A 16,400-nucleotide genomic window follows, 5' to 3' on the forward strand; every position below is an offset into this window, starting at 1 on the left:
ATTTCTGGATGAACTATGCATAATGACTTCCACTTTGACCATTTGTTAAGGTTGTCAGATTAATTACATTGAAAGCTTTTTAAGGGTGCTTCACTTCTGCCCAAGTAAAAATCAGAAAGTACACTCAGCAAAACTGGGCAATACCAGCATCATTTGGATGGGTAAGGACTTCTTGTCTTAACAGAAGGTTCAAGATTAAGCCTGTGGTTAAATTACTATGAATCAAATAAATTTTTGAATTGACACATGAAGAATATAGTTGTTTACTTAACCAAGTCACTATCCATAAAAAGAGAATGGATAGAGCAATCTACCTGAAATGCTGGCCACTGTTTCAGTTATAAAAAAATATAGTGTATTATTATAAAATACACTATATGTGATTTTCAAGTTTTATCTTTGTTACTTCCATGTTAATGTTACAGGATGCCTGCGTAAGCTTTTTGGACCACTATTTCAGCCAAGAGTGAATTCACCTCTAGTAAGTATAAATTACATAAATAAGAAGGAAAAGGGTATACTATAAGTACCAAACATCTTAAATGAAATTCTTGTAAATTATTTACTTTAAAACATTTAAACCCCCCAAAATCTAATACATCTTCTCACAAGGAGCCCTGTTCAAAGACTAAATATTGAAATGTGAGAAGAATATCTACCCAGATCCAAAGTTTATTAATATCACAGCTCAGACAGAGAGACAAACCATCATTTTGATTCAATGCCATCTACCACGTAATATTAAATAAGAAAAGCAAAAAAAATACAGTCAGCAAAGCCCTGGTGCTAAACTACCACATTCTTCAATATTATAGCTACCCAAAGATGGACTGTGCTTTAAATATAAGATATATGCATTATATTTAAACCACTTAAACATCTCTAAAAACTGCAATCAAGTGTTTGTCTTACATGTAGCTCCAAGAACAGCAACAACTTCACTTTCACTGTCATCATCAAAAACTGCCAGCAAAGAAACTTCATATTCTGTGTTGGGCAACAAACCCTCAATAACATGACTGTCTGCGTCTCCATTTATGACAACCTAAGTAACACAGCAAGATTAAAGAAAATCAGTTTTGCATTTTATTAATTTATACAAATTGACTGAAATGAAAGAAGGAAAATGGATTCTCCTTTAAAATAAATTAAATCTAACACTCAGATCTGCCCAAAGAATTTATTAGCTATGTTGAAATAAAAACTATCAGAGAGTACATCTGGAAAAAACACTGTTAAGAATATTTTAAAAGTATTTATTATTTTGTGACTAGTTTGATTATTCTAATGTGTAGTCTTACACTTTCATCCACAACTAATTAATTGCTAAAGCTGCCCACATGCCTTTCATTTGAAAATCACTAAAATTCAAAACGTTCATCAATGAAAGGAACATAACAGGGTAGATTAACTTTCATTCATATTTCTACCATTCAAGCACTGTTACGACAAATGTATTCGGCATCTCCACAGCCTTACAAAATGCTGTTTCTATACCAGAATTATAATCTGAGTTACAGTTCCACACATTTGAATGCAACTTGAAAGAACATTTGCTGCAGACTTGGCAATTAAGGGAGATGTGGTGATAAGTTTGCTATATTGTGTGATGTTTTAAATAGTAATTTTCCTTATTTCTACCTATGACAGCAGCAGAAGATTCACACATGCAGTGTTAACTGTAAGCAGAAGGTTTCACTTCAGATTTTTGTGTGTTTCATTTGTTTTATTTGAAGGGATCAACAGGCGGGCAGGAGTTGGAGCTGAAGGGACTGTAAAGCAGAATGCAAGGAGCCTGAGCAGTAATTCTGGTGAAATGGGCTGACTAGTTTTGGGAGTAGTTTTTAGGTTACGCAGACAGATGCTACAAAACAACCTTTCTCCAGATTAACACTGGCAAGTTTTTAAAGGCGGCCCCTTTATACACAAATCAAAGTAAGACTTATAATGGAAATCAAACAATAGATATGTGCTGCATAAAAACTCCTAAAAGTTAGCAGAAACAGTGAAACACACTTTATTCTTTTAATTACCACAGAAGATTTCCTGAGTTGGCCCTGGGGAAAAGGGACCCGTTAAACAATCACAGACCTTCTGAACTCAGATACAGAAAACAAAAGCAGAAAGAAATTAGTTGGGGCCATGCCTTCTACAGCTATCAAGTAATGAATTAGGCATCCCATGCTGCACACTTTCTGGCACAGATTTTCTTGGGAAAATTTCAGAAACAAGCTTGATGAGTCTGGCTGTATACTACATAGGTATAAGTAATACCTTCCTTTCCAATTCCCCAGAGCCTGGAGTCGTGTATCAAATCATTATAAAATATTTACACATAGTTACTAACCTCACACATAACTTTGGCATGCTTTCTGAAGCATCACTTCCATCACCCTCCATTCCCTGCTCATTTAGCCCACAGAAAACACCACAAAAAAAGAAGAACACAAAGTGCTTGAACTTTCAAGTGGAGAGGACAAAGAATAGAAGCAAGAATAGTAACAAGCACACAAGAATAACAGCGTGCGTTCTCTACTGTAACCTAGAAATAAAAGGTCACTCTTGAATTTATTCTGGCTTTTTAGCACTAACACCCCACTAAACGCTCTTCACCCATCACCAGTGGGGGGGAAGTAAGCCGAGAGGTGTGTAATTTTCACCACCACCCCCTGACCCCACTCAGCTAATTGGCAAGTTGGGTCTTGGGAGAAAGACAGAGGGAGTGCATGTCGTTTCTCTGCATGACTGATCACTTAGCTGGGAAAGAAGCTTAAAGAGGCAACAGCCTGGAGGTATTGTGCTATCCTAGGCCTGACCCCGTTAGAGGGGTCATGCAAGGAGAACAAGAAAGCAGCTCGGGTATTTTTAATATTTCAATGTACTAAAATCTTAGGGACTTCAGCAGTTCTGAGTGAATACAATGAATAAGTGGAACCTTAGCAGTTCCAATGTTTCTTGATCATTTATTCTCACACTCAAAGAACACAGATATCATAAATCTCACTTGAAAATGCACATGGCTTAAAGGGATCCACTTAAACATAAACAAATCAGTTCATCTACTGCAGAGAAAATGCTAGGGGATGACCTGTGTCCACTCACTCATCTGCCAACTCCTTCTTTTCCCTGCTCATTCCTGTAATTTCTTTCTTGCATGACTACCTCTCACTAGGTGAAAGGGAGGAAAGAATCAGGCTAAGCTAAATTTGCAGAAAAAAAGCCACATAACCTAAGCTGCAATGACTGCTTTCTGCCCTAATGGATGACAAAATGATGCATGAAACCCACTGAGTTCTGTACCCAGATAAACAGTTTGCGGATGTGGACTCTTTTCACAGTGCTGATGCCAAGAGAGCAAGATGTTTGAGAGAATCATTAAAGATTGAGGAGTATAAAAGAAGTTAAAAGAATGAGTAAATAAAGAAAGAAAGGCAAAGAGGAAATGACACAGACTACAAAAGATGAAAATTTGGGAAAGAAAGAGAAAGCATCTGTCTTTTTCTACTTGGAAAAAGAGAGTAAAGCAGGAAAAAATAAAGGAATGAAAAATCATTTAAAGATTCAGACTGATGAAAATGGCACTATGGAGAAGACGCACAAGGGCGTAGAGTAAAAAGGGCAAAAAGGAGAGAGAATCATAAAGAGGAATAAAGGAACAATCTAATAAATTAACTATGTGTAAACTTTTCCCTTTGTAACATTCCATAACTAAGGTATCACAGGAAATTTTACTGCGTCCAGCACATTAGACAAATGTGGAGACTCATGTGAGGGTATCGTTGCTCTGGCTCAGCTACTGTCATCATCTTCACAGCAAAAGGAAGAACATGAACCTCTAAAAACTGAGGTAGCATCAAACAGCAATTCTAGTTCTGTGGCAGCTGGCACATTACAGATTAGATTGATTATTCACGAAAAAGCTCTTCTTTCCTCAATTCCTCTTCAAAAAGCAACTAGAATATTGGTTTAATTTTGGCTTAAAGAGTTTTGCAGTGGGGCAGATTTTTCTGTAAATCAGTTGGCCATATTTAATTGGCAAAAGTTGCATCATAGGTGTCCTCAGAATGGCATTCTCTCTTCCATTTCACACTCTCAGAAAGTCAAGAAAACTCACCTCTTCAGAGTCCCCCCCGTCCAAAGGAATCCATGCCAATCGATAAAAAGCAATATCTGATGAAGTGGGCTTCCAGCTGACCCTAAAACTATCTGTCGATGCTTCATCAATTTCCAAATGCTGGGGAGCTGGAACTCGTTCTGCAAAATATTATGCAAAAGAGAAGTGAGCATAAATTGTTCTCCAAGACTTGCACAGATGGCAATGTCAAGCATGTATCATTTCACTTGCAGTTTGTTACAAAGATTATAACATGGGAGGTAGATAACAAAGGCAGTACAGATTCTTTGCACACTTATCTGTACTTAGGGAAGTGGTTTTGTAGTTGGGGGAAGGAGAATATGCACAACATGCTCTTTATCTACACTATCTGGACAAGCCTCCTTGTCCTCTCTCCACTGAAGGGAGCTCCATGCAACCCTCAGCCACTCTCCTTTGCTCAGAGCTCTGTGCACCACGTTCTTTCCTTTTTCTCTACCTCAAAGCAAAGTTCCAATCTCTGCCCTTTCCAGAGACTCTGCATGCATTTCCATTTGCAGTTTGCATGTAAGTATCAAGTTCTTGTTCTGTACATGTATGTTCTCCTTCCTCTTCCACCTCATGTTTCTCTTTCCTCCCTCAAAGTCTTTCTCTTCCCATTGTTACATTTGAAAGCACTAGTAAGTGTCATCAGCCATTTGTCTAATGAAAAACTACAGTTACAGAAACTGTAAGTGTGCTAAACAGACTATAGGAGCCTTAAATATGTTATGTTTTCTCCTTTTGGTGTTCCAGTTTCTCTGTATGTATATAAGATTCTACCCTTTATTGCCTAGATAGTTCACTGATTAGATGTATGATTCAAAACTCATCACACTTCAGCTGGAGAGACAAATGCCAGCACACTGAATGATGCTTCAAAAAGCTGGGGAGATAAGTGCTTTACTACCTAATTGCAATAAAAGATGCTTTAAAATGGTTGATTATGGAAAGACTTAAGAGATAAACCTCATCCACACAAATGTTTTCATGATGTCAAGAGATTACTTCCATGAGTAAGGATGTAATTGGCCCCATAATAAGGGAGCAAAGAAGCCAAAAACTGCAATGAAAATAACAGAAAGCATTCCATATATCTGAATTCTCAGCCAAAGGCACTTGCTGTTACTGGTCTTACTTTCCAGTAAAATAAGAAAGTCTAAAAATTCTCCCTGGAAAGCCTGCAAAAGTTCAGCAATACTTACTTGTGGTAAAGCTGCCAGTAAGTGGTTCAGATTGTCCTTCATCATACAGGGAGAAAATAGCAACAGTATACTCTGTAAGGGGTGTCAGACTTTTTACAGTATGGGTTGAAACACGACCAACTTCCACCTAGAGAAAGCATAATTTGCAATAGATACTGATCATACACTTTACATTATCAGTGTCTGAAATTCAGCTGGGTAATAATGATACAGAAAGAGAATGTCATGTAATTGGTATTTCTGTGAAACTATGAAGGAGTATAAATTCATGGCCATAAAAAGTAACAAAATCAATTACAATAGACTAGAGAAAAGGAAATTTTTTTTATGACCAACTAGGGAAAAGGAGAATTCAGCTGTAGTAAGCCTAACTCACTAGCTAACATATCAGCACTGCACGTTCAAGAACCCAGAAGGGGAAGGAACTTTTGGGGCTATTGAATCCACACCCTTATCATGGATAATCACTGCATAAACCATTATGTTTAAAATTTCTCAAGAGACAAAATGACAGTTTCATCTGGTCTCTATCCAGGCTGCAGTTAACATGACTTTGTCAGGGGTATAAAACTCAAAGCTGTATAAACTGACAGTTTATCAGTCCAACTCTTCAGTGTCACGTTAGCTCAGCACCACAGGGGAAATGCTACTGATGCAGAGCAAACAAAAAAAGCTACCTGCTCTTTGAACAGACATAAAGGAAAAGTTAAGAGGTAGATAAAGACCTACTGAACATTCACTCACACTATCAAGTATATTACCAGAAGCCTGACATGCCCAAATGTGATGAGTACAGCCAGAAGTTGTAATCTGTATTAAGGGTAATCAATAGGAAGGGGTCAAGTGATTTTTAATATAAATTTTAAGGGACCTAGCAGAAAGAAAAGACAAACATCACATGGGTATGCTCTCCTCTAAACTCAGGAACAGTTTCTTCAGTTTTAATACCAATATTACATCTTGTATAGATGAAAGGCCAGATATGTCTTAGAAGAAATATAATTACACACAACGACTATTAAGGACTTTTTGGAGGTCTAAGTTATCCATGACAACTTATTTTGTAAGGGGTCTGGACTGTTTTAATAATGGGACACATTCACTACAATTTTTTTTTTAACTTTTTCTGTATTTTTTTCAGATTTCTGTATTAATGTCATTCCATCCCATTTTTCATTCTATCACAGAATTCATGCTGCTAAAAGCTATTATAAGGCATCTTTAGTAACAAGGCATAACTAAATATTGCATAAGTAAATTATTAAATGCAAGAGTCTAAGTTAGAACATCTTGGTATCATTTACAGAAGTTTGAAGAGTTCTGAGATTGGTTAAGGGAAGAGAGATGTTAATAATTTACCTCATTGGTTTCTGCTCCATCTGTTTTAACGTAAATGATGCGATAGCCATTTACATTTTTGGAAGCAGGATCCCATGTTAGCTTAGCACTACTGTGTCCAACATCAGAAAATTTCAAGTTTGCTGGTGGGCTTAGAGGCACTTGAAAAGGAAAGAGATAAAACCATGAAAGTGATTCCAGGTTTTAGCTATGAAATTTTTCATGTCTTGAAAATAAACAGCACATTTTCCATTCAAAAATTTATATCACCAATATTTATATTAAAAGACATACATCAACGGAGCTACAAAAGTACTAAAACGCAAGTAAAATAGCTTAGTTCTTTGCTGAAACAGAACTTTCAGTCTTGCTAAGTGCATCTCAACTAATACTGAAAAAGAAAGAAATTACGTTATTGTTCATAGAAAACTTCATAGCAAGCTCTAGCCTACACAATACTTGCAATAAATCTGTGTTTGTATTTGTGAATTAAATTAATTCAATTGCATCTTTATCCTACATGCATTTGTTTGATATAAAATACATTTTTGTATTTTGCATTTGTTTCTGTGATTCTGTGATTCTGTTTTCCATGAGTATCCCAGCAAAAATATTTCATGACAGTAGTATTTTGGCAAAAAACTTTCTGAATCATAGAAGTCCCTAACTTAACGGTAAGTTTGTCCAAAAAGCATAACTAGCTCAGAAGATCTCCAAAGATGCTATTTTTTTTTACCTCTGCTTAACCTTTCCTCTTTTATTACAGAAAGAAGCTGTTTCCTAACAGCAACCCTGGTTAAAGCCATATCTATGTATTATATATTCCTTGACTGTCATGAGCTGAAGGAAAATAAGGTCATGATAGAAAGAGTCTCAGATTGCATCCACTTTTCTGTCACACCAGAGAAAGCAATTTGTGCTGTCTGTTACTGTCAGCAGTAGGTTCTGTATTAGCCCAACATCTGCTAACTTTCTCTGCATTGTGAAACCTTTCTCTATCTGTCCCGCCTTCACACACACATTCCTCACCAATCCATATGGACAGATAAATAGCACTTCAGAAGCTGTTTCCCTCACACAAGAGCACATGGGAAAAAGCAAAAGATTAAATAAATCATATATTATGTGGGACCTTTAGCCAGGGCATATATTGACTCAGAATCTGCAAGCAAACACCAAACCAGCTTAGGAACAGTCAAGTTAACTCAGCTGTGACGAAAGAGGAGACGGTAATACATCAGCATTGTATTAGATGGGTTTGCCACACTTTCTGGCATTCAGTATATTCCTCTGAGTCTAGTGAAAGGAGTATCACATGCTGGCTTTCCTTTCCATTTTCTGTCAGTCGTGGAATGCACTTCATTTCACCACCCAGGCCATACCACAAAATGCTTCACTCTCAGCTCTTTCCTTTGGGAACCATCCTCCTGACAACGTTGCTCTCAACCAGACAGGCAGTCCTGATGCCAAAGTTATGTGAGTCTTGGATAAATCCTGGCCCCAAAAAGAAACCCCACCCCAGAACGAGCTTGCTGATCATGCCTCTGTTTGGCACGGAGAAAGGTTTTGCTACAGTAACTGAGATGATGCAGTGTGTACAATAATATTATTTAATAAATACAGAATATCAAATACTACATGTAATACTACAGCAAATTAGGCAGATCACTCTCCAGGCAGATACGTGCGCCAGGAAGAAAATACTAGGTAGCCTATTCATTAGTTGGAAGCAAGAAATAATCACATTGAAATAAAAAAAAAAAGAAAAAAAGTAGCTTAAATCTGAATCTGGGCACAGAAGACATTACCATTGAACACGGACCGTGTGGGACACGTGCGCTCACTAAGAGCTTGCTTTCCTCTCAGATTTTGCCACTGCCTGATCAATCAAAGCCTGTTAGAAGAGACCTTAGTTGAATAGCTGCATATGGAAGGTTAGAATCGATCTTCTTTCATATTACAGTGCTAAAGACCAGTCAGAGTTGGCTGCATTGAGTCACCCTAAAAATAAGTGAAGGTTGCAGGGTAGTGGGTTTTTTTTATTCTGGTCTAGTAACAGCAGTGATGATGGGGTCACTAACATATGTTACTGGCTTCTGTGATCAAACGCTGCGGTCATGAATCCTCAGCTTGTGCCAATGTATCTGGAATTTGCATGGGATCTTCCATCCAATGTGTTTGCCAGGTTTAGAGCTGTGCAGCCTCCGAGATCATATGACATCAAGTGAATTCAGGCTGGCACAGTCATAAACTACATAATCTACTGTTTAGGATAAATGAAAACCAGATATTGGGTAAATACTGACCAAAAGTGTGGAGGGGTGGGAGGAAAAGGAGTGAGGCAAAGAAAGGAAGAAAGGGACAGAGGGACAAGGAGCCAAAGATTTGATTCTCCACATGTTATTTGGAGAATATATGGAGAATTATATGTTACTCATTTCAAGTCCACAAACATGCCCAGCTTGCAGTAGTTCACTATTGGTGCTTGTCTGTCTACAACTGTCCTCTCAGAGATGACCCAGTTCAAACAGCATTCCTACAGCTTCTTCCACCATTACTTGCTGACCTTACAAGCAATTTCTCCGGCCCTTCTTTTTCTTAGCACCTGCATGCCTGAACTTCTGTCACCTATTAAATGTAGGTGACTTTCACACTGGTTTACTCATGCCAGGAGCACAAAACAAGAGGAAGCAATCATTCCACTTCTGGGAGCAACAGAGATGTCAGTGAATGCTGTCCCAGAAATATCCCAGCAGCACAATCGCTTATTTTCAACTCCTTTGTCTTCCAAACGCTGAGGCTATTTAGAGAGCTGACATACAGTGCTGTGTACAGTTAGCAGAGGACAGAATTTAGCTGGCAAAATTCTTGCTGCTTATTAAAAACACACCATCTATCACGAGTGCACAGGCACTTTCCAACCCTTTGTTTACCAGATGCTAGGCAGAAGGTGTTGGACAGGAATCTTCCCTTTGCTTCTTTTCCATCTGCACTTCTACTGAGCCAGAGGAATGAACTTCTCCATCTGAGCAGGCTCCCCCACACACCTGGTTCTCTGGCTACAGGAGGCTAAACAGAGCAGTCTCAATTTAGCTCTATGTGGTGACCTTCATTCACCTTCAGCAAGTTCAGAAAACCATCAGTAGTTCCACCAAGATCAACAGGGATATCCATAGCACCACTACCAACAAGAGAAAAGAGTTCACAATCCTGTTCCAAAAACAAGCTGTTTTCTCACATCCTCAGCCTCTATAAATGAAGTATTCACAATGAGAAACTTAAGTACTCTTAAGACCTTGCCCTATGGACTATTCAGATTTTAAAATCAAATATCTGCTGTAGTATGTGCAAACACCATTCTAAACACTGACGTGAATATAGATATGTGATACCTACGTGTAGTTTCTTGTCCTGTAAGGGGATCACTAGCTTCTTCTCCAAACATGGCATAAACTGTCACTGTATATTCTGTATTCGGCAATAGTCCATCCAGTTCAAGATCTGTTGAGGCCTCCCCAATTTTTATCTAAAAACACCATGAATAAAAAAGACACATTATTTCTGAATTAGATCATGATGGGGAAGAACATTATTTACACACCTGAAATTAGATATGTGATCAAATGCTCTGCTGAGCATTTGTCTGATACTGTGCCTGCAGTACTTGGACCAAGATTTTGGGATTTTGCACAATAATCAAAAGAACAAAATTGTCAAAAAGCCAAAAACCAACATACAGGTAAGAGGACCTTAAAAGTAACTAGTCACATTAGCAATGACAAAATAGTCCTCTCTGGAACGTGCAGCTACTAAGGCCTTTTCATTCTCAGCTACACCTTGCTTAATCTTTGGTCATAGGACTGAAATTTCATAGGAGGAATTGATTTCTGTGCACATCAAGGCTCAGATTTGTGCTATTTAAGGTGTGCAGTATTTTATTCCTCCACCTCTTCACTGAAAGCCACATTAACATGGACTGACTTATTTTTGGAAAAAAAGTCTTTCTTCGGGGTACAGCTCAGTCCTCCTGAATCAGCTAGTTTTCAGGGAGGCCCCATTTTTAAGAGTTACATGCTCACAGCTACTCATTTAGCAGAGAGCACAAGTCTATGCGAGCTTTCAGTAGCTTCCTACACACTCTACAAGTTCACATGCCCCTGCATGCCTTTTAGTGTTCTTGCTTGAACAAAGATGTTTTACATAATCTTAATTATACATACAGAAACTTGAGCATAAAAAACTTTTAAATCCTAGACCAGAAGTTCCATTGGAACTATACTAGCAACTTCAGAAAAGTCTACTGTTTTTAGTATTTTAGCGACAGAAGACTGGACTTTACCTTGTTCCATCTTCTTTTCCTTTCTAAAAATCACTTTTGATGGAAGGCATTATTTTTAAATTTAAAAGCAAAAGTTGAACAGAACTAAAAGAAAACCAATAAAGGTCACACCTGAAAATTTTATTTACTTTCAAGGGTCCTGATGAAAACAAAGGCTAAACTTCATATTCTTCTGATAACACACTTAGAAAATATCTTAGTTTTACTTTACTTTTTCTTCCTTTGAGTATTGGTTTTATACAATGGTATCATATCACCTCATATATCATTTCAAAAGAGTCACTGTAATTCAGCTGAAATTGTTGCATTTTCATGGCAGTGGCATGTAAAAATAACCAACAGGTACTTGTACTTTATTCATAGACTGCAACACGTACAGTACTTAAAGCAGTCATGGAAAAAAAAACAACCCACAAGTATTTGCTGATCAAGTTGGAGGTTAAGGACATGTACTAGTTTATTCTTTAAAAGGTTTATTTTTTTAATAATTGCTATTCAAATGAAAGCACAATACATCACCTCCTTCTCATCTGCTGCCAATCCTTCTGTGAGGGGAGCATATAGGATCATGTAACCTGTGGCACCCGCTACTCCATTCCACTTTGCTCTCATGCTGCTCTGTGACACATCATACAATTGCAAATCCGATGCCATGGGCAAGGCAACTACAGTGAAAAAAGAGAGAGACTCTTCAGTTGTCTCACTTGAACAACCAGCTATTTTCCAAACAGTTTATTTTACCCCAGGAAACACAAAGGAATATAGCTATCAAGTACTGTCTGTATGCCACAACTAAGAAGAGCTGATTAGTACATAAAAGACTGCAGAAATAGAGAAACAAAGAAATTATGACCTAACCAATTCTAACACCAGGGCAGAGTTACCCCTTACAAAGCATTTCATCTCCTTGTCCTAAAATGTTTTGAACATTTCAAGTGAGAGGATTTCTGTTCTTTAGGCACCAAATCACTCTGTTCAGACCTCACCCTTCCTTCTCCCTGATCTGCGGGAGGATGACCACTTGCTATCAAAGAATGGGCATGGCTGCTATTAGGAACAAGTAGTAGTCCCCAGAGGTGGCTCTTTCTGGCAATAGTCCCCAAGCCAGAGCGTGGGAGAGAGAGTCATGAAGTAGGACACCCGGGAGGAAATCCTGAATGAGCACATTGCACATGTCCAAATATTTTTACTACAAACTGTTGTGTGTTTAAGGACTGGACTGTCTAAATCAACTCCCAGATCTACGTCAGCGGGATCACACAAATGTGGGCAAGATCATAGATCACAAATCATGCCAAATGCTAATCTGAGGAGTATAACTAAGCAGGCTGAGTAACTTTCAAACATTATTAGGAGATTTACTTGTGAATTTATGGCACTGATACCAGAACATAGCACTAAACTGGGTTCCTGAATATTTCTTTGTATTTCTGTAACTCTTTAGAGTAGCATTTTGAACTTTTTTCACTGTCCTCATTTTCTGCCTCTCATAGAACAACATCTCAAGGACGCTGCTGTTACATCATTGATGGATCCCACCAAAATATCCAGTCATTGGAGAGGTATAAGGGAACTTTGGCTGCTCCTTTGGAACTTCTCCACTGAGAACAGTACCCAAAATGACTCAGAGGATCTGAAAGGAACTTAAGGCAACTGGTAATTTATATCGATCCTTTCCTATTATAAACTCAGAAAGACTGTAACAGGCTGGATATTAAGCCTCCACAAAGCTCTGCTTTGCATGTTTCTGAAGAATCTGATCTGCAAACACAGATTCAGCAACCAATTCTGATTATAATGCTAATAATTCTCCAACACTTCCCCTCATTATAAGGAGAAACTACCCATAAACATTTTCAAATGTACTTCAGTCTCCTCCCTCAGGGCTCCACTCAGACCTCTGATACCTACAGAAAGAAACTACATGCTGAGATATTCTGAAGACACTTTCTACCACATTGTCTCATTCCTATTCAAACTGCCCCAGAATCACAGAGAGAGTATCCATCACTTATCCTTTTCCATATTTTGATTCTAAAAATCTACAAGAAAAGTATCCTCTAACTTACGACTCATATTTTAACTTAACAGGAATTCCTAGATATGAGAGAGGAATAAGATAATTCCTAGATATTCCTGGCAATATAAGTAATAATTAACAAAGACGTGCCTGGAAATTAAATAAGTGGTGTTTTCTACTGGAATTTTCAGCTGAAGAGCTCAGAATCTCAACTACAAATATCCAGTACATAATGCTGATTTGCATCTTGGACAGTTGCCAGAGTATACTAATGCTCTGGTAACACAGGGGTAAATTAAACTTACTAAAAAACAACTGGAATAAACTAAAATGGGTAAAAATGTATTTTCAGTAAATTAAAATGTGAACGCATTTCATATTTATTCCAAGTTATAAGTGACTATTAAATCATAACCCTTTCTAATTACCTGTACATTATGCATAATGAATGTGTCTATCTAGATTTCACATACCTGTAAGCTATTTTCAATGTCCTGTATGAACACATATGATTGGTGGCTATTTTAATCTGTTAGTATCTCACACAAAGGCAGGAATGTAAACTACAATTTTCCATAGTTCGCCATTAGGATAGTAAAAAATACTTTCAAACTGCAGGTATTTTATCATGTGGAGTGATTAATACTTGCACATGTCAGACTATTATTTCCAATACACTATCAAACGACAACTGTATAAAATGCTTGATGCTGCATGACCTTGGGGTGTGATCTGATCAGATCTCAGAAAGCCAGCAGGGCCGAGCTCCGTCAGAACATGACTAGGTGACTTCAAAGGAATACCAGGTGCAATACGAAACAATCCTGTTGGCTCAGTATGTGACTCTGTTCACTCTGCCTCAATAAATTAAACAGGTCCTAACACTGTGTTATGGGGTATAACATGGCTGGAGATGACATTTTGGGAGACTGAGGCAAAAATAGAAGTCTCAAATAATTTTATATGATTCTATTTTATTTTATTTTCAGATTGGGTAGATTAGCACCGACGCAGAATCAAAGAACTGTCGAAGATGAAAGGCACCTCTTGAGAACATCTAGTCTAACTAACTTCCCCATTCAGTCACAGTCAGCTAGAGCAGGTTGCTCAGAACCGTGTCCATTTAGGTTTTAAATATCTCCAGAGATGCAGACTCCACAACCTCTCTGGACAACCTACTCCCATATTTAACCACAATCACAATAAAATCACATCTTCTGTTCAGATTTAATTTCACGTGTTTTTAATTTCTGCCCATTGACACTTGTTCTGTCAGTGGTCACAACTGAGAAGAGTCTGGCTCCCTCTTCTTCATCCCCTCCAATCAGGGATTTTTACACACCGATAAGATCACCCTGAGCCTTCTCTCCTCCAGGCTGAACAACCCCAGCTCTCTCAGCTTCTCCTCTTATGAAAGATGCTCCAAGCCCTTAATCACCTTTGTGACCTTTTGCTGGACTCACTCCAGTAAGTCCACATCTCTCTTGTAGTGGGGAGCCCAGCACTTAACCAAGCATCCAGGTATGGCCTCATCAGTGCTGAGCAGAGGGCAAGAATCACCTCCCTCAACCTGCTGGCAATCTTTTTCTAATGCAATCCAGGAGACTCTTGGCTTTCTTTGTGACAAGGGTGCATTGCTGATTCACAGTCAGCTTGTTGTTTACCAAGACCCCCAGGTCCTTCTCTGCAGAGCTGCCTTCCAGATGGTCGCCCCCCCAGTATGTACTGATGCATGGCGCTATTTCTCCCCAAGCACAGGACTTTGCACTTCCCTCTGTTGAACTGCACGAGGTCAGAAAGGTTTTCCCCTTCATATACCCATGCGGACTAATTCCAACCACCTCCTTGTCCTTCATGTGTTTGGAAAAGGGTTTCAAGTAGTAGTTGCTCCATCACCTTCCCAGGGACTGAGGTGACAATGAACCAGCCTGTAGTTCCCCAGGTCCTGCTTCACAAAGGATTGACATTTGCTTTCTTCCCGCATTCAGGAACTTCTCCTAGTCACCATGACCTATCAAGGATAATGACATACGCCAGCTCCCTCAGCACTCACAGGTGCAGCCCATCCTTTTCCACAGACTTATGTGTGTCCAGTTTGCCTAAGTGCTCCCTATACTGGTACTCCTCAAATAACTGTAAGTCTTCCTTTCTCCAGACTCTACCACTGATCTCATCAGCCTCGGGTTTCTGAAGGCCATTTTAAACAGTAGAGGCTGACTCAAGGCTGGCATTGAATACCTTGTGTTTTCCACTTTCTTTGTCACCAGGTCCCCTGTCCCGTTCAAAGTGGACCCATGTTTTTCTCAGTCTTCCTTTTACTGTTTAGGCACTTATAGAGTCTGTTCTTGTTGCTCTTCACAACCTTTGCCAGATTCAGCTCCAGGTTGGCCTTGGCTTTCCTAAACTTACCCCTGCAAGATCAGACAGCAACTCTCTACTTCTCCTGGTTCATCTGATTCTTCTTCCATCTCTTATACACATTCTTTTTATGTCTGAGTTCTCTCAGGAGTTCCTGGGTTATCCATGCTGGCCTCTTGTCACCTTTGCTTGATTTCCTACTTGTCAGTACGGATCTTTCTTGAGCTTGTAGGATGTGATCTTTAGGTATAAAGTTGCTCTTCTGGATCCCTCTTCTCTCCAGGGCCATATTACTTGGGATTCTTCCAAGCACATATCTGAAGGGACTGAAGACTGCTATCCTGAAATCCAGAGTTGTGGTCCTGCTTTTTGCACTCCTCCCTCCTCTTAGAATCCTGAATTCCACCATCTCGTAGTCACTGCAGCCAAGGCTACCTGTGACTTTAATAGCCCCATCAGTTCTTCCTTGTCTTTAAGTACCAGCCACAGCACAGCACCTTCTCTTGCTGGGTCCTCAATCACTTGCGTCAGGAAGCTGTTGTCTGTATAAATCTTCTAGATTGCTTGAGCCCTGCTGTGTTGTTCTTCCAGAAGATATCAGCTATTGATATATCACATATTGACTTCCTGGCTCCTAGTTTGAACTAAAAAGTTACTCTTTATTTCCATACCTAATATCTGTCATATTTACTTAAAAAGTAACTGTATTTTGTATATAGATTCATAAAATCCATATGATCAGTAGCAGCATATTATCTCAGGTACTAGCATAGTTTTCATTATAGGACCACAACTGTAAACATATTCGTTCTAATCATATCCCAAGACACCATTTTACAGACAGAAAGTAACTGAATCATTGAGAAAGGAACTTAGAGAAGTTACCTTGAAATCTTTGGCAATGGTGGGAATCATGTGCAGGTACTGTTGGTTGCACCTAATCCTCCACTCATGAGATCATCTTCAGCCACAAACCTAATTTATAAAGTTTGGCTCTGCACCCAAAGT

The 16,400-nt window shown here is 38.8% G+C and overlaps 1 protein-coding gene across 1 annotated transcript in view; it reads right to left on the reverse strand.

The window, feature by feature from the left end:
- The window catches only part of COL14A1 (collagen type XIV alpha 1 chain), a gene marked incomplete at both ends in the record, with an annotated part of 124,761 nt that overhangs the window by 63,250 nt on the left and 45,111 nt on the right, over positions 1-16,400 (reverse strand). The window contains 6 exons of the mRNA XM_082015593.1: positions 913-1,045; positions 4,115-4,254; positions 5,338-5,464; positions 6,697-6,836; positions 10,072-10,201; positions 11,534-11,679. Coding sequence (XP_081871719.1) covers positions 913-1,045; positions 4,115-4,254; positions 5,338-5,464; positions 6,697-6,836; positions 10,072-10,201; positions 11,534-11,679 — 816 coding nt within the window. The remainder of the gene's footprint in view (positions 1-912; positions 1,046-4,114; positions 4,255-5,337; positions 5,465-6,696; positions 6,837-10,071; positions 10,202-11,533; positions 11,680-16,400) is intronic.

This window comes from Phaethon aethereus (genome assembly GCF_964289735.1).
Source record: "Phaethon aethereus genome assembly, chromosome: 2".
In the NCBI taxonomy this organism is placed as follows: Eukaryota; Metazoa; Chordata; class Aves; order Phaethontiformes; family Phaethontidae; genus Phaethon; species Phaethon aethereus.